This window comes from Nyctibius grandis, chromosome 30 (assembly GCF_013368605.1).
Source record: "Nyctibius grandis isolate bNycGra1 chromosome 30, bNycGra1.pri, whole genome shotgun sequence".
Classification (NCBI taxonomy): domain Eukaryota; kingdom Metazoa; phylum Chordata; class Aves; order Nyctibiiformes; family Nyctibiidae; genus Nyctibius; species Nyctibius grandis.
The window spans coordinates 2,178,466-2,199,513 of record NC_090687.1 but is presented as its reverse complement, the minus strand read 5'-3'; the positions used below and the strand labels follow the sequence as shown (position 1 = coordinate 2,199,513).

General features: G+C 47.0%; 1 protein-coding gene across 3 annotated transcripts in view; it reads left to right on the top strand.

Annotated features, from left to right (window-relative positions):
• The first annotated feature begins 2,716 nt into the window (after window positions 1-2,716).
• XPO6 (exportin 6) overlaps window positions 2,717-21,048 on the top strand; it is a 53,416-nt gene continuing 35,084 nt past the window's right edge. For 2 of the 3 annotated variants that reach the window (XM_068420234.1, XM_068420235.1), the window contains exons 1-3: window positions 2,717-2,836; window positions 18,309-18,399; window positions 19,589-19,701. In XM_068420234.1, coding sequence (XP_068276335.1) covers window positions 2,834-2,836; window positions 18,309-18,399; window positions 19,589-19,701 — 207 coding nt within the window. In that variant the 5' untranslated portion in view covers window positions 2,717-2,833. The remainder of the gene's footprint in view (window positions 2,837-18,308; window positions 18,400-19,588; window positions 19,702-21,048) is intronic. The other variant, XM_068420233.1, reaches the window with a different exon arrangement.

Here is a 21,048-nt window from a genome sequence, read left to right as displayed (position 1 = left end):
AGCTTGCTCCATGCCTGCGGCACGCCAAATCCCTCCTGCCCCAGCACAGGGAGCTGGAGCCACTTCTGTTTTGGAGAGCCACAAAAAAACACCAACCCACCTCGAAAAACACAGCGGTGGAAGAAGCGAGTCTCCACAGCTTCGGAGACAAGGTGTGCACGGCTCAGCAGATCTGTGGCCGGCAGCTGGCTTTCCCCGGCCGGCAATGTGCACCTCGGAGCACGTGTCAACATACAACCCCCTCGGAATAACCAACGGCGATAATAAGATTATCCTTTTAATGGTCACCATGGTAACCTGCCCTCTGCCAGCGCAGCTGCAATATCTTGATGTAACCATTGCTGAGGTGGCGTCTCAAGGCAGTTCCAGCCGCTGCTAAACACGCTGGTGGGCACGGCGCGTAGCTCGGCTCGCCCTGGCGTTTTGGAGGCGTGGAAGGGGGTTTGGAGGTGTCAGAGGGGTTTTGGAGGTGTCAGAAGGGTTTTTGGAGACGTTGGGGAGGTTTTGGATAGGTTGGAGAGGTTTTGGAGATGTGGGGGAGAATTTGGAGGTGTTGGAGAGGTTTTGGAGGTGTTTGGAAGGTTTTGGAGATGTGGGGGAGATTTTGGAGGTGTTTGGAGGGGTTTTGGAGGTGTTCGGAAGGGTTTTGGAGGTGTTGGAGAGGTTTTGGATGTGTTTGGAGGAGTTCTGGAGGTTTTGGAGATGTTTTGAGGGGTTTTGGAGGTGTTGGGGGGGGGTTGGAGGTGTTGGAGAGGTAGGTTTTGAAGAGGCTGCTCTGCCTGGGGGTGCATACAGTAATTCATCAGCACGTGGCAGCAAACAGACGTAGCTTTCACGTGTCCAGGCAGTCTCTGCTCAGCTGCAAGCTGCACGTTTCCTTCCTGGTGAGTTTTTAACAGCCTGCGTGGCCCAGGAACAACATTTCCACCCACAGGGAAAGGCTGATCGGGGCAAGCGGGACGGGGGCCATGGGGTCAGGGCCCTGCTGAAAGCGTGGAAGAAAATCTGCCGTGGAAAAGACACGGGACTGCTCAACCATAATCTTGCTGAGCTTCGTGCTTAGTTACAGCCCCATGGAGGGTTTATTTTCCTCCCTCTCTGGTTTTGTTTAATCCTCTAACGCAACTGCAAGCATTTGCAATATCCCCACAGGTATATTGTCCCCTCTAAAGCCTGTTAAGCTGCCGGTTTCAGCAATCTCTTGTAACTGCGAATGCCACAGGAGAGTTTGGGAACCATAAGAAGTATTTTGATCTGTGTTAACTTCTTTGGTTTGGGGCTCCGGTTGGTCCCAGCTCCCTGGTTTTGTGAGGTAGCAGTTAGGGGCTGGATTTCCTTTTTGTAAATTCACCCGCTGCTCTGGATCTCTCTGTTAGTGTCTTCTCTCCTGGCCACATCAGGCATCGGGAAACCAAAGGCCACAAAGAGCAGCCCCGGTTTGACTTAAAACTGCAGGATGGGAATAGGTGTTCAGGAATGGGTTTCTACACCACGTAGCTCCGTTATAGAATCATAGAATCGTTTGGGTTGGAAAGGACCTTGAAGATCATCGAGTCCAACCGTTAACCCAGCACTGCCCAGCCCACCACTAACCCATGTCCCTCAGCACCACATCTACACGGCTTTTAAATCCCCCCAGGGATGGGGACTCCACCACTGCCCTGGGCAGCCTGTGCCAGCGCTTGACAACCCTTTCGGTGAAGAAATTGTCCCTGATCTCCAATCTAAACCTCCCCTGGCACAACTTGAGGCCGTTTCCTCTCGTCCTGTCACTTGTTATTTGGGAGAAGAGACCGACCCCCCCCCCTCGCTACACCCTCCTCGTTGTTGCTGATGAGGCCTTGCAGAGTTGGGGTTTCCCTCTCAGGCCTGTTCATTTTAATTATTTAATTAGTTACACGGCACGAAGCCAATAAACACAGACAGTGTCCTCGTACATCTGTAACTCTCTCGGGAGGTCTGGAGAAGCCGGGAGGCGGCCCCCGACGGTCGGGGCAGGGGTCGAGGCCCCGGCGCAGGCCCAGGCCGCCCCACGGGGTTGCCAGGCAACGCGCGCGCCTCTCCCTTAGGGCCGGCGGCAACTGGGCGCGCCCAAGCCCCGCCTCCAAGGGGGCGTGGTCAGACGGAGCCCCGCCCCCCGGCGTGCCGTGTGCCCCCGCCCCCGCCACGCCCGGGCAAAGGGCGGGTACAGGCCCCGCCCCGCCCGCCGCTTCCTGCCGGGCGGGACGGGCCTCTGCGCATGCGCAGCCGCGCCGGGGCGGGGCGAGGCGCACCTCCGGGCGAGCCCCTTCCCTCCCCGCACCGCCAGGCTCCGCGCCCTTCTCCAAGATGGCGGCCGGCGCCGTGCCGCGGCGCGGTGCGCATGCGCCAAAGCCACCGCCTCGGCCCCCGATTGGCCGCGGGGGCCCCGGCGACCGCTTCCGGCGGGAGGGCGGGGCGGGGCCCACAGAGCCGCCTCCCCGGAGCGCGGCAGGATGCGCCTGGCGTAGCCCCCGGCCGCACCGACCGCCGCCGCGTCGGGTCGGGCCGCGCTCCCCTCCCGTCCCTTCTGCCGGCGAGCGCCGCGCCCTCCCGGCCCGCGGGCCTGCCCTCCGGGGGCCCTTCCCAGCGCCCCGGGACTCCCCGTCCCCGCCGGCCGGGGGAGGCCCGGGGGCTGGGAGGCGGTGGCGGCAGCAGCGGCGGCTCTCCGGGCGGGGGGCCCGCCTGCGGGGCTTGGGGCTCTGCGGCCGGCGGGGGCTCGCCGGTGCATGGGCGGGGAGGCGCAGCCGCCGGCCGTGACATGAGCGGAGCGCGGCGCCGTGCCTAGAGCCGCCCCGCGGGAGCCGCCGCAGCCATGGTGAGTGCGGGCGGGAAGCCCGGGGGAAAGGGGGGGATCCCTGCGCTCCGGCGGGGCCTGCGGCCTGTCCCGGGCCCGCCAGCCCTTAGGGGCCTGTCCTCAGTACGGGGAGCGGGCGGCCCGGGGCCTGCTGCGGGGAGCCGCCTGGGCAGCGTGCCGGCCGGGGCTGCGGGCCCTGGGGGGGCCGGGGGTGTTACGGGCGGCCTTCGCCCCCAGAGCCGCCGTGGTGACACGTTGTAAAAGGCCGTGAGGGCAGGATTCCTTCCTGGGAGCGTTGGTGCCCGGGCGTGTTGGGGATGGCAGGTTTTCTCCAGTGCCGGCCGCGGGCTCGGCCCTGTTCGCCTCCAGTTTCGCCTTGGATAAGCTGCAGACACGGCCCGGATTCCGTTCTGTGCGGAGCGTTATTTAATTCTGCTGTAGATACTGGTCTTCAGCCGCCCTCCAGCAGCGGCACTCGCAGCTACGTGCAATCCTACGGAGAGATAGAGAGCTGCGATATGGCCTGCTTTGATTTGCACAATCTTTTTTCTCTTGATAAGAAGCAAGAGAAGACATCTTCAATCCGTTGGGTGCACGCAGGCTTGCAGGGCTGGTAGGTGGAATCTGTCTTCAGGGGATCGTGATGTTACTCACTGTGCTGGCAGTGGTATGCTAAGTAACAACTACTCTTCGTATTTTTCCCTTGTTCTACCTGCAGAGAAACCTTATATCCCAAAATTTATTGGGTTGACGAAGGGAAGCCACAAACTTGTACTTTGCAGTTGATCAGTAAGTAGAGAGAAGTGTTCGGCAGCCCTGGATCTGCTCGTGGCAATCTGCCTCCTGTCCTCCCCAGAGAGTCCCGCTGGGCGAAGGCAGGAGTTACTGAGCTAGTTTTCAACCACCTTCTAGCTTAAGCTGTCTTAGAGAATGTAGGCTCAGGCCTTGCACCCCTTTTCTTTGGGAAGTTGGGATCTTGGTTTACACTTGAATTTCTTCACCCGACAGCTGAGATGATCACATCTGCACCATTTGGTACGGTCTATTGCTGGTTTATTGAAACCTCGTTCTCTGTAGCCCATTTCAGTTGGATTTCATTAGTCCCTTTGAGAGGCTTTGCTACTCCATGTGTCTGCTGGGGTGGGATGTGATCTCCTCGATAAATACAAGTAGCAGCTTGCTACTAGTGGGTCTGCATGCACCTTCCTCAGTGGGAGGGATGTACCTGCCAGCTCAGGATGGGACTCCTGACTTGTCTGCCAAATGTCACAGGTCTTTCTGCCTTTAGCTTCAGCCAAAGCTAGAACAAACGGGTGATATTCTTGAGGTGGATTCTTTTTAGTGATTACCCCTGATTCACGCAGATTAATAAATACGGTGGTGAAGTTCAGAGAATCTGGTAGACCGGTTGTGTATAACAAACTGTAGCTCTGCACATGAAAAGAGGTTACAGTTTCGTGCTTCAGGGTGTGCCCTAATAATTGCAGGTGGCAAAAGGACTTGTTAATTCTTCCCTTGCCTTCATGCAGATATGCACATCCTGACTTACACCTTGTCTTCTTTTTTGCCTTGAACATCCAATATTTGGTTCAGCTACAAGCCGAGTACTGGCTTTGGAAGCTGAGAAGCAGTCGTTGGGCTATACTGCAGAATTTGCTGTTGTAACTCTTCATGTGACTACTGTGCAAGATTTTCCTTATGTTCCCATTTCCTTGTAGCTTGCAGATGGGCATGTGCTGCTGCTAGTGTGTACCCTCCTTCCTGGAAACAGTTGGAAAAGTGTGAAGATGGAAGGCACACTGGGAACAAATAAAACATAATGAAACTCTGCTGTCAAAAATACAGCCTCGTGGAAGCAGATTTTACTAGTTGGAGTTGAATTGGGTTGATATGGAAGGGAGGAAGCGGTGGGAGCAGTAATGAGTTTGAGCTTGATTAACTGGGAAGGAATGTTGAGAACAACAAACTGTGAAGTCAGAGCACCCCTGAAGGCAGGAGGGGAAACCAGTGATGCGCAGTCAGAAACTGTGCACACGTTGTGGAACAAGTGCCGGTTCAGTGTGCTTAGGTGCCACTAATGGCTCAGAAATCTTCAGCCACCATTAAAAAGCTGTTTAGTTTCACAGGAAGCTTGAATCATTCTTTTGCTTTCTGAGGTATTTGTAAAGAGCAGCCCTGCTGTGTCAAGCTTTCTGGTCAGCATATGGTGTGGGGTGGTGATTACGTGCTTGTGGCATGTCAGGCTACTAATGCACATGGCCTGTCTGCCACATAGTTCTTATACAGCACCCGGTTTGTGGCCTTCTGTGAAAAAGGTGTGTCAACGGTGATGATGTCATGATATCTTTGTAGAGGAGATAAGAGTATTGTAAAATAAAGGCTTCTCAAGGGGATTTCTGTGGAGCCAACTTAACCTCTAAACACAGAGTAACTAGCTCCAACTTATGCACTCAGGTGGCACTCTTCAAGCTCTTCTCTTTGTTAATAGAGCAGAAAGTATTAGTATGGTTTCCTAGTCAGCTTTTAGGATCTTTCTAGATGATTTTGGTGAACAGTTTCTGAATAAATATTGTTCATGGAACTAGTCCTTGAATGCATTTGTGTTTTCCATCCAAATAAGCTACGTGTTTGTCTCATCGCTCATTCTTTCACCTTTTTTCTGCTTCTGCCAGCAAAGATGAACCACCTCTGAAGCCGTCAGAGCTCAGTTATGATCTCCTGGGTGTACCAGTCACCTGGCAAGTGCATTCGTAACTCCCATGTGAGGCTGGAAGTCAGGTGATTGCCTCCTGGCAAATGTATTCTTCAATTATCTGGGATTTGTATCCTGCCAGCAACTAGAAGAACAGCTTAGGAAAAGGGACTTCTTCCAGGAAATCCTCTTGTGTTAGGTATCAGATTTAAAGATGTGGTATGAAGTCAACCCTTCAGTCAGCGAACTGCAAACGGGCTTCTCAAACAAGTTGACTTTAGTTACAAAACAAGTCACGCTTCTTCCAGGTTATCACTAGGCATCACAAAGGTGTAGCGAAGCGGGCAGCAGACCGTAGAAGCAGAAGCAGCAGATCCAAAGAAGCTCGTGTCCCTGCTTTGCGTGAAGCAAATATAGCTTGCAAAAATGGCAGTAGGCAGTGGGGCTGTGTAGCTTGAAGCTTTCTAAGTTTTCCACAGCAGCATCCTGGCTTTTATTTTATAGCCCCTATTAACACCTTCCAATTTTTTTAGCATTAAGTGCTGTCATTTTCCTGTGCTTAGAGCTTCCTTTGGAGACCTGACGATGGTTTAGGCCTTCCACTTGCTAAGGAGTAAAGTATGTCTGGATTGTAGCACATCTAGGCAGGTATTGCTGGTGAGCCATAGGTTATTGTTCACTCTTGGTTGCCAAGGAGCTCGCTGCTGAATTACCGAAATAGCTCACGTTTATTATCTATGTCAGCGTAGCTGAGCTGGTGGCCCCAAGGCTGGATCAGGGCTGTGGGCTGTGAACCAGTCCTGTGTTTTTGGGACGACTCCTGATGTCTACAGTGCAGGTGGCTGAGGGTGTTGTGACAAGAGGCGGCAGCAGCTTCTTGCTTTTGCAAAAATCCTCTGCCTGGCTCTGCCACCAGCCTAGAGATGCTTAAATCACATTTGGGCTGCTGCTTGGTCCTGAAGCAGGTGAGCTGTGGGGTTGTCCTCCCATAACGAGAGATGGAGAAGATGGTAAAGCTCCCAATCACCCAGCATGCTGCCTGTGCTGGGGCAGGCAGGAAGCACTGGTGCATGGCGAGGTGGCCTCTGCTTGACAAGGAGGTTTTTGAGACCAAGAGGGATCTGGAGCGTGTCGTCCCTTCCCCCAGGCAGCTGCTGGTTGATGTGCAGCATCAAAACTAGACCGCTGTGGTGTAGTAGTCTGAAGTTCCGTCAGCTTTCTGTGTATCCCCTTAAAGTACGTCGTTTAAAACCAAAAGTAAACCCTTTTTAAAACCATTCTGACTCACTCTACTGAGTAGGGAAACAAGAGAATAGGAACTTCAAGGTTCTAGCCTTAGCTGCAACATCTGACTTCCTTTTTTTGACCTTCAAGTCACATAACTTTCTGTGGCCCTTTATTATCCCTGGGTGAAGGCTGAACCCGTGTGTCCCTTTTGGCCGAGTTAGAAGGAAGGGGAATCACAACGGAGTTTGTAGCAGGAAAGCTGGTCTCAAGCGTGGCTGTTAAGGGTGCTTCCCTCAGCATGAAAGCTTTTTCTCTGAAGAAAATAGCTAATTTAGTGGAATAGTTATATAGTTTCAGGATCTATAACTGCGGTACATATGCTATATTTCAAAGACCTGGGTAGCTCAATGTAGGCTGCACTGTCTCCAAACGCTCTGAAAGGTATTAAGGTAAAATTGTTGAGCATCAAGGTCTACTAAACCAGCTCAAAAAGCCTCTTGCTACTAGATGATGATTGTGTCAATCTGCTCATAGGTGAGTGTTGGTTGTTGGGATTATTTTAGTAGAAAAGCATTAAAACCTGGCAGGTACTACTCAGCTCGTGCAGTGGGGTTCGGCCCTGCAAAGAGGTTGCTTGGTGTGTCGATACCTAAAATCTCCAAGGAATTGTGTTCTGTTTGGTTATTTTAATGCATGTTATTTGGTGTTGCCATTTAGATCAAGGAGAAGAAGTTATTATATTTCTTAATGGGTGTTGATATATGCAAAATAAAAAAAACACCTCATTTTTACATGTATAGATTGGTACCTGGCTGGTAGAATAATGTGTCCTAAAATCCTTCCCAATAATTATCCTTTATCAGTCAGGACTGTTTCAGGCTTGTCCAGCAACATCAAAAATTCCTTAATTTTTTCCCCTTTAATCTTCCTTGATCCCCCTCCCATGAGGATTGTGTCCAGAATTACATTTCTTTTACCATTTTCCAGCACTTCGTGTTCGTTCTCCAAATTATCTTTTATTTGTTACAGCATCTCCAAGTTTGTGGCTGGGTCTGCAAGTCTGTGTGTATTTTTAGCAGTTTGACTTAATATTTTATTAAGCCTTTAATTGCAGCATGAATTTCTCCCTGAGAGGGATTGTCGTGATTCCTTTTTGTCCCCTCTTTTGAGAAAGGAGTGTGCTCATCTGTTTTGTGTACCGCCTTGTCAGGACGCCAAGGTCAGTGGTGAGTGCAGGGGATGAAGCCTTCTAGAGCAAAGAGGGTTTTTTTTTCCTTACAAGAGTTAATTTTGTCTGAAAAATCCGCGTTGTGCTTGGTTGATTCTCTCCTGCTTCAATGAGTAAAAACAGAACAGATTTCTTCTGCACTGCAATACCCCTAGTCCTTTTCTTTGGGATTGAGGGCGGTTTCTTCCACTGAAGCTTGTCCAAATGGTTGTTTTCCTGGAGTAGTAGCTGGTGTTGAACAATGTGTTTAAAATCAAGGTCTGGAAGGGATACAGTAGAGAGAGCTACTCTGTAGTGGTTAGATTTGTGGTGTTCCCTGCCGTACCATTGCCCAGGTCCTTGGCTTATGGAGAGAAGATTGAATTTGTACAGTTTCTTGTCTTGCTTTTTGCAAACAGGGGAAAAAAAAAGAAAGAGGATGAAGATGTGATCCGTAGCCTATAATCTCTGTTGTGCATGTGTGAGGTAGGTGCTCAGCAGCAAGGCTGTTCCTGCTCCCATCCGTGCCCGAGGGCTGCGCCAGCGGCTCCTCTGCTCCCAGCAGCAACACAGGAGAAACAGTTTGTGATGGCAGAGAGGTAAAGGAGGAAAAAGCTGCTTTGCAGCAACTTGCAGTAAAGTTTCAGCTGCTTTTTGTTTCCTGCTGGTGCTTGATGAAGTGTCTGGGTCGTGTTGACCAAAGTCTAGTTGTGTGTCAGCCCGTTGGAGCCCCTCGGTCCTGGGGCAGAGAGCCCTGCGACCTCCCCCGGAGGCTGCACATGATGGTTGCCCCAGAGCTGCAGGAGGGTGAGAAGCAGACTGGTGTTGTGAAATACCCCAAAGTGCAGAAGCATTGCAGATACCAACATCTTGTTTTCCTTTAAGTGGACTAGATGTTCTTCCTGCACGTGCTGTCCTTTGGAAACATTTAAAATAAAAAAGGCCTGCAGAGTTACTCCCATGGTAATTGTTATCCATGATAGTTTCATTATACACTCTTAAATGCCCAACACAAGTTTTAATGCTCTTGGCAGAAATTAAACTTGCACTATCACAGTCTTTTTTTGTTTTCCTTCTCTTTGACAGGGGTTGAGTCTTATAAAATACCGTATTTTTGTGTAGTGCAATCATACCTCCTTGGAAATGGGGTCTGGCTGGTGTGATGGACTGAGCAAGGTATAATCCTTCTCCCAAGTTTACCATAAACCTTGCACTGATGTTGCTTTATGTAGTCTGGTGTTGGGAGAGTTTTTCCCCAAGGTAACGGGCTTAATCCTGGCAGGCAGAAGCAGATGTCAGAGAACTACCTGGAAAAGGAGCTGCTGGGATGTGTCAGTGCAGTTATAATCTCAGCGAGGGTTTGCCTTTCTGTAATGGAGCTGCATCGGACTAGAAGTGCCACTTTAAGAAATATGCTGAATAATTGTTTTCTTCTCACATTCGCTTTCTTTTTTGCTGGTCCTGGTGCTTTCCATTTCCAGCTCTGCCTATGTGCATGCTTTCAGAGACTCCTCAAGCTGGGATTGCACACAACTGCAGTTCAGAGTGTTTGTCCGGGTGTTATTGCGAGCTGTCTGTAAGCTGAGGTAAATAAGGGCTGATTTGCGGCTTTGCAGACAGTAAAGTATTTGAGAAGTGTTTTTAAAAATCTGTTAATGCATCTTGGATCTGTTGATGCTTAGTGCTGATACACAAGCACGTCAGGTTTACAACTCCTGTCACTTAACGTGTGTTTTTTCTAGTCTCCTCTCTGGTCAAAGGAGCTGCCACACGTGAACGAGTGGTGAGGAGCAAGCTTTTTAGCATTTATAAGTGTCAAATATCCATCTGTAAGAGCAAGAATCATCTTCTTTGTTGGAAGACTTGGTTAAACTTGAAGATAGGTGTGTTTTTTAAAACTGACTTCAACTAAAAAGGCCATACTTTGTACCTTTCCTAAGTCCATTTTACATGCTGCTGCTCATCTATTGGTTGTTCTGGACCATTTGAGGAAGAAGATGCAAGCGTTTTTCTTAACACCTTATTATTTTTATAAATAATCTTCATAAGGAATTTTTTATTCCCTTCACAAATCCTGCCGCCCTCAACATACCTGTGTCCAAAATAGCATGGCTTTGGGATCTTTTTCCCACCTGCCTTTTGAAAACTGAGGTTACTTCACTTAAAATGGCAGGGGAAGTGTTATCTCAAAATGAGTTAAGCTGCGTGCATTTGTTTGGGCCAGCCTAGATTTGCTTACGCAGAGAAAAGGGAAGTGATTTGTACCCTGTGACTGTGGTCCCGGAGCTCCTGCCCAAGCATTGCCTTACAAGAGAGGACGGGATCTCCCTCCAAGGTGTCGCAGGCTCTTCTGAAGTGTGGCACATCCCGGGGAACCCGGCAAAGGGAGGGAGTGAGGTGAAAGGATGGACCCAAACACTGAGATTGCAAAACTGTTCCCTTCAGAGTTGAATTTCTAGACTTCACTGGAAGAGGTTAAGTTACTTCTGTACTCTGGGAGAGAACCAGGGTCACCCTGCAGTACTTTAGCAGCTGGAAAATGGCCTGTGCCCAGCCGACCACCCTTGGCAGACGGTCAGCCTCGTGTGGTGCCCATCTGAAGAGCATACCCTGACTTTATGGCTTGTTTTTACTCATAACACCCAAACCGAAAATTTGTTATCAATGGTGGCTTAAAAAGTGGTGGACAGCAGCTGAGAACTGTCTGAACCGAGTGTCTGCTGAGGAAAGTCTAATGACTGTAGCTGAATTGTCATATTTAAGTCCAAAAAGTGACTCTAGTGCCACCTGTACCCACCTGGGACCCCTGTGCTATGGTGGCATGCAGTCATATCAGTCTCGAGTCCTCTGCTTTGGATACTTCTATGCTTCTCGTCTGTATATAATAATTTTAGCGACTACTTGTTTGGGGAAATAATGTGTTGCTGAGTCTTTTCCAGCAGCTAAACCGCAATAAATCAATTGGCAAGTCACTGGCACGTGACCAGCCTGCCTTCCCTGGGCGGCGGGGGCCCAGAAATTGCTCCTGTGCTCGTCCTCAGCAAGAGCGTGGCTTGTGAGGGCAGCATCTCTAAATCTTACTTTGCTTATGCCAGCTTGCTGTGATTGTTTTATTCCTTCGGTGGGTTTCTAAGAGAATTTCTAGGTGTTGAATTTTAATGGTCTGTGCTTGCTGTGTTCCCATGTAATGAGCATCTTTTGTAAACAGCAATGCCAAATGCTTGGAGGACACACTGGCTACTGGACTTGATCATGTCGATTGAGAGTTATTGGGTTAGAAAGAATCGGACTCGGATGCTTGAGCCTGTTAGTCAAAGTTCAGCCTTAAAACCTGAAGCCTGGTTAACTGAGCCTGCCTGTACAAGAAGATTTAAGAAATAAGATCCCTTAGGTATTGAAAAAGGTGCCTGATTACTTGTGTAGCAGGCAGTGTTTACAGGTAAGATGATCTCTTTATCCTGTTTGAGAAATCAGATTATATCACTGCTGGCTCTCCATAGCTTCTTCCACGCTGTAGTGTTCAGCCTGTGGTCATTTTTAGTCCTTAACTGATATTTAAATAAAATAGGTTGATTCCTGAAGTGTGGTCTGGGGTTTCTAAAGTGATGAGTTGTACAGGCAGAAGGTCCTCGAGCAGCTCTGGTGCTGGACATCAGCTTCATCCCAGCAGGGAGATTGCGAGTGCCGTAGTGCCTTTATTCCTCTGCCGATTGCCTTGAGGTAGAACAGTAATTTGTGACTTTTATAGCAGATTTTTTTCTTAAATTGTGGTATTACAGAAATGAGTTTGCAAAATCTGTCTCATTAGTGAGCTGCCAAAGTTGTGACCCTTGAAATGAATGAACCAGCTGCCGGGCTTGTGTTCTGCAGCCAGGAGAGCTCTTGAAATGGCACTGGGAGCCTGAACTGTTCTCAAAGCACAGAGCAAAGCCGAGTCTAGTTTCAGTTCACTAAACCACAAAAACATCTCTGAAATGCATCAAGGAAACTGAGAAGAAAGACTGAGCCGTGTCTTGATACCATCAGCAGCGTACTGCCAGGAGCACGTATGTTGCGGGGTCTGCGTGCTGCCTCCTGATTTAAGACCTCTGCGTGAGTTATAGCGATAAGGAGACCCTGGGAATCAGCGTGAAACGCCAGACTTCTGAAATCATGAGTTGGAAACGATTAAATGTAGTAAGTAACACTGCCTTTGAGCTGCACAGCTCTGCCTCTTGGTAGTGTGCATTCATCCTTGCGAGAGGATGCGTTGGGTGTCGTACAACTTTTTTTAGAACGTTTCATAATTCTGCTTTTGTTGCTAAAAATAATACTGCACTTTCGTGAACTTCACCGCATCGAGTGAGCCAGGGCCGTCCAGGGGTTCACTCAAGTGGTGATAATATCTGTGAGTTGCTGACAGCTGCAAAAGGAAGGCTTTTGTGACCCACACAAGCAGGCTTGAAATGACCCACCATCTTTCTGAGAGTGTAATTATTAATTTACATGTTCATTATCATGTTATGTTAGGGCTTGGGCAGGGAGGGGCTCTGAAAGACACCCTAGTAATTCTTAAATGAGTAAATTACTACCTTAGTACATACGCATGTTAGGTATGTGTATTATGTGACATATTCATATGTGTATATGAAATTAGTCTCAGCTGAGTTTCCTTAAAAATTATCTTTAACAATTAAAAAATATAATAATAGAAGGAAGAAAATTCAGCAGCTAAAGTGTGGTGGTTGGTATTTGTGTATACCTGTGCTATTAAGTAACTGCCCAGAACTGGAAGCAGAAGGCTCTGAGGTGGAAGAGGATGGGACAGCGTAATTTAGCAAAGGCTGGGTGATGAGTTACTTTATACGAGCAGCCGCCGTTGTGGTGTGTGTGTGATTTTCCTTTTCCTTAACCCCATGCACTGGCTTCTTGGTGGCATTATAGCAATTCCTGCTTCAAACAACGGGGTTTTGCATTGTGTGCTCTGCCATAGTCCCTCCTCTCCTGGGAGAGTTGCCCATTACAAGCACAAAGTGATGGAAGTAGCTGATACTTGTTTTAGCAGAGCTGGATAAAATGTGATAAGATCCAAACGTGGATAACTAGGAGGAGGCTGAATTGTGCTGGGCTGTGTGTCTTGTACTGGTGATGGTAGGAGACACGGTGGGTAGGAAGGGGATGTAGAAGCAGGCTCAAAAAAAATTACGAAGCCAAGTCTGTGCTGGAAAAATATCTCCATTTGCTATCAATATATGGTGTAGGGAGGCTTCATGGGCTGGTAGGTGTTAGATACAGCGTGAAAAGTGCTTCAGCAGTGCAGGTATTGAAGGAGGGATGGAACAAGAGTGGGCGTCCGAATGAAAACCATGATGGGGTGCAGAGGGGTGGTGAATAACAACTCCGTGACAGAAAGAGAGCCTGGCCTCTTTGTTTAAAGAGTTAGGGAGGTTGCAGGGGGGTTAGAGCTGAGGTTCAGCGGTGCAAGAGTTTTTCTGACCTGCCACTGAAGGAGGTGTTTTTAAGGTTCAGCTTGGGTGGTGTAAAGTCCATTCTTCCACGTCAGAGGAAGGTGTTCCAGTGCTGCCCGAAAGGATGGTTGAGGTCAAGTTGGTAACGTTGCAGCTGCGCTTAATATCTTATTAAAAAAGCGTTGTAGAGGGATTGCCTTCATTTTGTCTTGGAGAGATATCCATTTCCAAACACATCAACAGACATAACCCTCCTCTTAGAGTCATCATCAGCCTGAGTTGCCGTATTTAGACCGTCATTGTATGATCGATATTCTGCTGAGCTGTTAATAGCATTAAAAGGTGAATAGCTTGTGTTTTTATGGCAAAACCTTAGAGAAAAGCTTCCCTCTAAAAGAAACAATCGCCTTAGAGAAGGTAAAATGAAGTAAAAAGATAGGAAGGGAACTCTAAATGGAAAATTGAAATAGCTTTATAAAGCACTTTCATATCTTCCAGAATGATCAGGTACTTTTTTAAGGGGGGGGGGGAAATGTGGTGTCTTTGATTATATGCAAACTACAATTAGTGTTGTATCTTTTATATGTGCAGTGTCTAAATTGGAATCCAAAAATCATTCCTCTGTTATTGGCCAGAGTTGGATGAGTAACTCGTCCTACCCGAATGCTTTAGTCACAGGCTACAGGCTAAACCAGACTTGGTATGGAGTCTGGTTTAAGCAGCAAGGTACACAGATTTTGCTTCTCTAGAGCCTTTGGGCTACAGTGAACTGGAGTTTGACCAGCCTAAAATGCAGGAAGTTGGCAGCTATTAATATTTTTTTCCTTAATCAACAGAAATCAGTTAATGGCTTGTACATCGTAAAATGTAATTGAACAATAGCCCTGAAATCAGCTGGTACATCCAGGTTTTGTGGATCCTTCTTGTGGTACTTTGGATGGAAAGTGTCTTTGAATGTGCAAGTTCTTGGTAGCAAATCTCATAATTTCTGTCAAAATAGGAAGGTGTAGTCTCAGCTGTGGATCTGTCATTTTTCTGGCTGTGTAAGGAGGGTATTAAAGGTTGGAGTTCACAGATAAATGGTATGAGTAAGCAGCTACACACCTCTAGTTTGATAACTGTTAATGAAACACCTTTAGCAAACCTAATGAGGGAAAAGTGGGGATGGTGAGGACGTAGATTGTCAGTGGCTCTGTCCCGCCCTGATCCGTATCAAGTCGTGCTCAGATCAGACGGGGCAATTCCAGGAAGAGCAGACTTGGGGCAGACCTGGCGCTTGCTGGGTCCATGCGACATGGACCCGACGTAGCACAGCAGCAGCTAACGGCACCTATTTTGGGGAGAATCAGCTGTGACACATCTCCAGGGTGCTCTCTTGGAAACAATTTCTAGGTCCAAGTATGGAAGTCTTGCTGGAACACGGGACTCCAGCTGTCGGTGCACTAGCATTTAGACCCGCTTGCTTACTTTTGTGTATCACTGACTTGTTCAGCTAACCAAGCTGTGACTGAGGACGTCGTCTTTGGCTGGAGGATCTGCTGAACCTGGCAGTGAAGATCCTTCCTGCAGCAGGTCAGAGCTCAACCATGGTATTTAGGCGATTGGAGGCAGTGGAGCTGGTGTGGATGGTGCCATGTCAAATGTTACCTTGACTGTTTTTAGTGAACAGCAAAGTTTTTCGTGGTAAAAAGCTCACATTACCTGCTCTGCAAACGGGATTGTAGAATTGAGTATTTGTTTCCTCAAATGGTTGACAGAAGAGAGCAAATGGTGTTTCCTGGTGGTGTGATCCTGCCCTGAGTACCTTGGGTGGCACTGGAGGGTGAGAGGGCTCTGATTTTACAACTTGTGACAGCGAGTGGGAAGTATTTCTGGTTTAATAGTTGAATGTTTAGTAATGCCTCATGAAGGTGAGGCAAACTGCCAGCCCTTACCCAGAAAGTCTGTAGTAAATTCTGCAAATGATGGTGCAGGCTTCATGACTTATCTTGAAAACCTTTAAAAATGAAATTTGTGTATGACCCAAATGGCTGGATTTCAGACCAGACAGAAAGTGAACTGGGTGCTGCTGGTTCTGACTGCCCGTGGGGTTTGCTCTTGTCCTGACTGTGCAGGACTGAAGCAGTCCTTCATGTGTCTGCGTTGCTGCTCAGTATCGGGACTCAGTACCATTTCTCTTCCCAGCCCCTGGTGATACTTCCCTGTTCTTTTCTTCAAAGCAGAGTAAACACCAAGCCCTAGAAGAAAGCAAACTGCCTATTGACATGAGCAATAATACTGAGGTGCAGCTGGAAGTGTTACAGACAGGTACAGCCGCAGGTCCTACAAACAGCTCGATTTTTGTTATAGTCTCACTAGATCATCTGCTTTGTGGGGTGTCTGGGTACAGGCACAGTAAATTTCCTCTGCAGCTCTCCAACAGCACGTGTCCTCTTTATCTCCCTGACCTAGTTATCGGAGCCTTTGCTTGAAAGGTGGGCGATGACTGTGTGCGCCAGGAAGGGTGAACTTGAGGAACACCCAAAAGGCATTAGCAAATGGAGAACTCTACCTTCTTAACTCTACCTTCTTAACTGGTGTGGCCATCAAGACCACCCCGGGAAGAGCTGGGAGGCTCTCCTGTTTGCAGAGCCCATCACGGGCTGGGTTTTGATTGCTTCAGATAAGTTGTGCTACTCCACCTTCCTTTGGCCGAACCTCCAGAACAGCCAGGAAAAGTCAGCTAGGGAGAAGAAAACAATCTCGGAGGTCACGCTGTTTCTTTCTGCCCAAGTTGGCCTTGGATTCTGGCCAGCTTGGGCTTTTTACATAAAATGCTTGCGTTGTACTCTCTGGTTTGGTTTTTTTTTTGCTTTGGACACGTTGGATATTGTGATGGTGTTTTTATAGAAAAGATTAAGCGTGTTCCTAGGAGTAGGCTCTGTCATCTTCAAAACCTCAGTGCTGAGGCAGTTTGAAGTCAGTGGAGGACATGTCAGATGCTCAAGATTTATGAGAACTCAGCAGTTTATTTCCAAAAGTAGGAAATAAATCTTGAATCTTGGAAAAAAAATTGGCTTCTCTCAACTACTCTTCCTAAAGGATTGAATTAACTATCTGAAAACGATGGAGCCATACTATTCCTATGTGAAGAGCTAACACTTCTCTGTGAATTGAGATGATCTTGATCTTGGCCGATGGAGGGGTGGGATGGGAGAACAGTGCTTCTTACAGAGGAATTTGCATCAAATCGATCTGCCCAGTGTTTGGAAACTCTTGGGGGTTTGGCATCAGAAACTGCTGGTAAGACTTAGTGAGGTAAACTACAGGGATCTCCTAAAGTGTTGGATATCTACATCTGCATCCAGTTGGGAGCAAGTAGGCTATGGAGGAACTTGCAACAATGTGCAACGTCCCAGAAAGAAATGAGTAGAAATGGCAGTGTGGCTATATCCTAATGTCATTAAGGACTTTGCTTAATCAAATATTTTTTTTAAAGTGAGACTCTGTTGCTGTTACCTGGGAAATGGTGAGTGGCAGGAGGAGGAGGCTGTTCTGTTGCTGAAGGGGAAGTTTACAGTGTAAGGGACTGTTTGCAGAGACCGTGTATAAATGGATTAGAGAAGTGATAACGGGTGCTTGATCTTCCTTAAGCTGGCAAAGTGGCTTTGATTTGATTGTAGTTATTTTAAGCCAATTTCTCACTAACAATGTTTCTCGCTAAAATAGTTCTTGCTTTCTAGAGCAGGTCTTTAAAAAGAAAAAAAAAAGGGGAAGGGAGAGGAAAGGTGGGATGAAATTCAGTATTCCTTTGCCAAGTGATTGAAAAGGCAAGATGTCCTACTGAGCATCCATTCCCAGTTGTTTGGAGAGTAGAGCTGTTTGTGTTCCCGTGCTGTTGTGTTGAGTTGTCAGTTCTCCTTTGGGGTCAATCCGACCCCGGGCTGTTTGAGGAGGGTCTCACTTGCTCATCCCTTTGCTGCCAGTCATGGCTTTTGTTTGTTTTTATTTTTTTTGAGGCAGAACTTTCCGTTTTCTTTAATGGCTTACTTTGTTTCTGTGCAGAGGAAGGTCGAGGCTTGAATCTTGATGCATTTATTATTGATAGTGTGCGTTGAAAACATTAGAGGAATGACTAATGGCTGGTCTGTGCTGTAGCCGTGCTGTTTTCTAAGGCTCTCCATTATCAGGCTCAGACCGTAGGGGAGGTGAGGCAGAGCTTGGTGGGGAGCTGGTACTAGAATAAAATCACCCCAACTCCACAGAGCTGCAAAACTGTAGTGCCCTTGCAAGGGCTGTGTACTAATTCTGGTACTTTTTTTTTTTAGGACTCATAAACACTGAGCTATAACTGATGAATTCCAATCATAAAAGCTAAATTTGGGGATGGAGGGATGTTCTTCTTGAATCAAATTGCTGAATACTCATATAGTGCTTTTCACAGTGCTGGAAATTCCTTAATCTTTCAAGCTGCTGCTTGCTGAGCACCATCAGTGTTGCAGGTGGCAGCGTGGCACCGAGGCAAAGACGGGAATAGGTGTCGGGAGTCCTCTCGAAGTTCATGCTCCCCATGCTATCGGTGTGTTTATTATCTCTAAGTATCTGAAAGAATCTTCACGTGAACTGGCTGTCTTGGTGAGAATTGTTTGACGAGGACAAGCTAACTTAAAATTACTAAATGCCACCAAAAAAAAAAAGAAACTTCTCGTATTATTTTTTAGTTGAGCAAATGGTCCTTCGTGTCCAAAGCTTTCACTTGCAGCGGACAAATCTCGTTGCTATTTGACACCAACGAGCAGTTTGAATTCCAGATTATTTTGCCCTTCACCTGGACTTCGTGCTCTTGGTGTTTTTTGGGTGTGACATGAATGATCCTGACCTCCTGAGTGCAAGTCAGAGTGGAAGTTAGTTTTAACTCTTCCCTTTAAATGTTGTTCCCAGGCATCTGAAGAGGCCTCACTACGGGCTTTGGAGAGTCTAATGACGGAGTTTTTCCACAATTGCACAACGAATGAGCGGAAACGCGAGATAGGTGAGTTCATGCCACTTCTGAAGGATGGTCCCCTTTGCTTTCTGCTGCCTGCAGACCTCAGCAGAGATGACTCAGTTATGTCAAACAGAGCAGATGAAAGTGCTTTATCTCATACCAAACTGGCATCGTAGCCTCTCCTGCTTATGTATGAACTTGAAGTAAAGGCTTAGAGTTTGGGTTCTGGAGATCTCATGGCAGGTCCTATAGATAATTAATATGTTCTAACTGTCTACGGCTGTGAGCATGGACATGTAGTTCTTTATCAAGGGTAGTAAGTTGGTTAGGGTCGGAGAAGGATGTTACCTTTTCTTCTGCCAGTATGTTGTTGGACTGCACCTCCTGGAAAACCTCTACCTTCTGCCTAGAGATGGAGCGTGGACTTCAGATTTGTTCAGCCTTCAGAAGGCAAAGCAGAAGACTGTCCTAGTTAATGACAAGGAATAAACAGTGAGGTTTCATTTTGGCTGCTGTTATTAAATATGTCCTTCTGCAAACCAGCAGAGATCTTACAGGTGCTCTAGATTAGCTTCTTGCATCTGTGGTTCATGTGTGTAAATAGGCTTTTTGCTTTTATTCTCAAACTTCTGTCACCTGTAACTTCAGTGCCAAAAGTATGACCAGCATGAAAGACTTCTCCCAGAAATCTGGTAAAATAAAGAATAAGCAATAGACAAGGTTTAGTTTTTCCTGTTGCGGAGATCTGCTGTGGAAAAGGTAAAAGCCTTCAGGGTCCCCCGTTTTCCTGCTTAAGTTGCAGGAAAGAAACCAATTAAAGAAAAAAATTAAAGAAACCAATTAAGGCTTAAATTTGATTAGACGGTAAAACAGCCCTTGCAGCTTTCCCCTTTGCCACATTTGGCTTTTAAAGGTAAAATGGTAACACTTATTTTTGTGTGATTTTTTTTTTTTTTTTTTAATATTCAGCTATTAGTCTGGGATAGTATTACGTTAAAACTGTATTCTAAAATGACATACCTGTTTTGTTTTCATTAAAGCCTATTGTTACATTGCTTTTAATACTTTGGAGTGTGATATTTTTTTTCCCTCCTCCAGCTTGTTTGAGTGATTCTCTGAACATTGGGTTTTTTCCATGCTCAGTGTGTTCTTGTGCTCTCAATGTACATTGTTATGGATTTGTTTGCGGCTTAAGAACTTTAATGTAATTTTTTTAATACTTTCTTTTTTTTAGAGGAGCTTTTAAATAACTTTGCCCAGCAGATAGGAGCTTGGAGATTCTGCCTCTATTTCCTGTCAAGTACAAGAAACGACTATGTGATGATGTACAGCTTGACTGTGTTTGAGGTAAGATGTGTGCTGTTGCCTGCTTAGTGCATTTTCTGCCTGGTGCAGTTTTATGGCAATCGATTTTGTTTGTCTGAAATGGCAGTCCTAGTAAGGGTGGTGATAAAGGGGGCTTTTATTGCTCTCTCCTAGAGAGGTTGCTTAATGGCAGGCTAAGAGTAGGAGAATATGAATCTTTGTACACAAATTGAAGAATTAATTTCCTGGCATCTCTAAGTACAAATTACCTACGGTTTCAGAGGCTGCTTGAGTTTTTTGCACGATGCTTTTAAGAGTGTTATTGCTTTTATACTCTTTTTATGGTCAGAAATATGTGCATGGTTACCTGATACTAGCTACTGCAAGCTTTAATGCTAAGAGGGAAGACAAAGTTGCTTTTATTTTTCTGACATCGTTGTGGTTGATGCTTTTAAACTACATCCCGCAAGCTTATGTGCTAGTTGTAGAGGTAAGATCTCTTCTAGAACACCACATCCCACTCTTTACCTATTTATAAAAGAACAACATTATGGTTAAAAGCCTAAATATTGATTTGTGTGGCTACTGGAAGAAACAAAAGTATTCTGTGAACAGCTCTGGCTTTTATCAACTGATTTCTCAGTGACCAGTGCTGTGTCTTTCCCTAACGATATTGTGGGGTTTGGTCAATGTCACACCTCACCCTGGTCCCTTTGTGGCCTCTGCATTGTGTCCTTGGCTGGGGTGGCAGTCTGAGCTGTGCTGCTGCATCAGAGGGGTTTTACATCCTTCACAGTGGGCCACTTTTTAGATACAGCAAACAACTGTTCTTATGTGCTGTTCTGACAAATTAACCACGTTAATTTGTCGTTGTTGACTTCTTCACTGAAAATGGTCACTTTATTTATCTGGGGTTGCACAGGGAGTCTGGACTTGATCTGCAAACTGAACCTGGTTTGCCTTCCTCTCAAAACTGGTAATTGTGACAAATGGTATGGGAGTTGTTCCCTGCTCTGGGGATGGATGTCACACAGCAGCAGCCTGCAATAATTAAACTGATTTCCATGAAGAGGAAAACATGTTTGATTACTGAGCCTCTGATTTGCTGGAAGGGGGGCAGGGGGAAGCAGTACTGAAAAAATAATTGTGCCCAGAACTAAGCAGAGCAAAGAAATCGCTGTCCAAGTATAAAGGGAGGGATGTGAGTCCACAGCTCAGCTGAGAGATTAGGATCTCTCCACTGAGGAGCTTGAATTTCTAAAGTTAACTACTGTCGTGCTGCGTATTGGACAGGTCCTCATAGGTGTAGTCTGTCAGGTCCTCATAGGTGTAGTCTGTCAGGTCCTCATAGGTGTAGTCTGTCAGGTCCTCATAGGTGTAGTCTGTCAG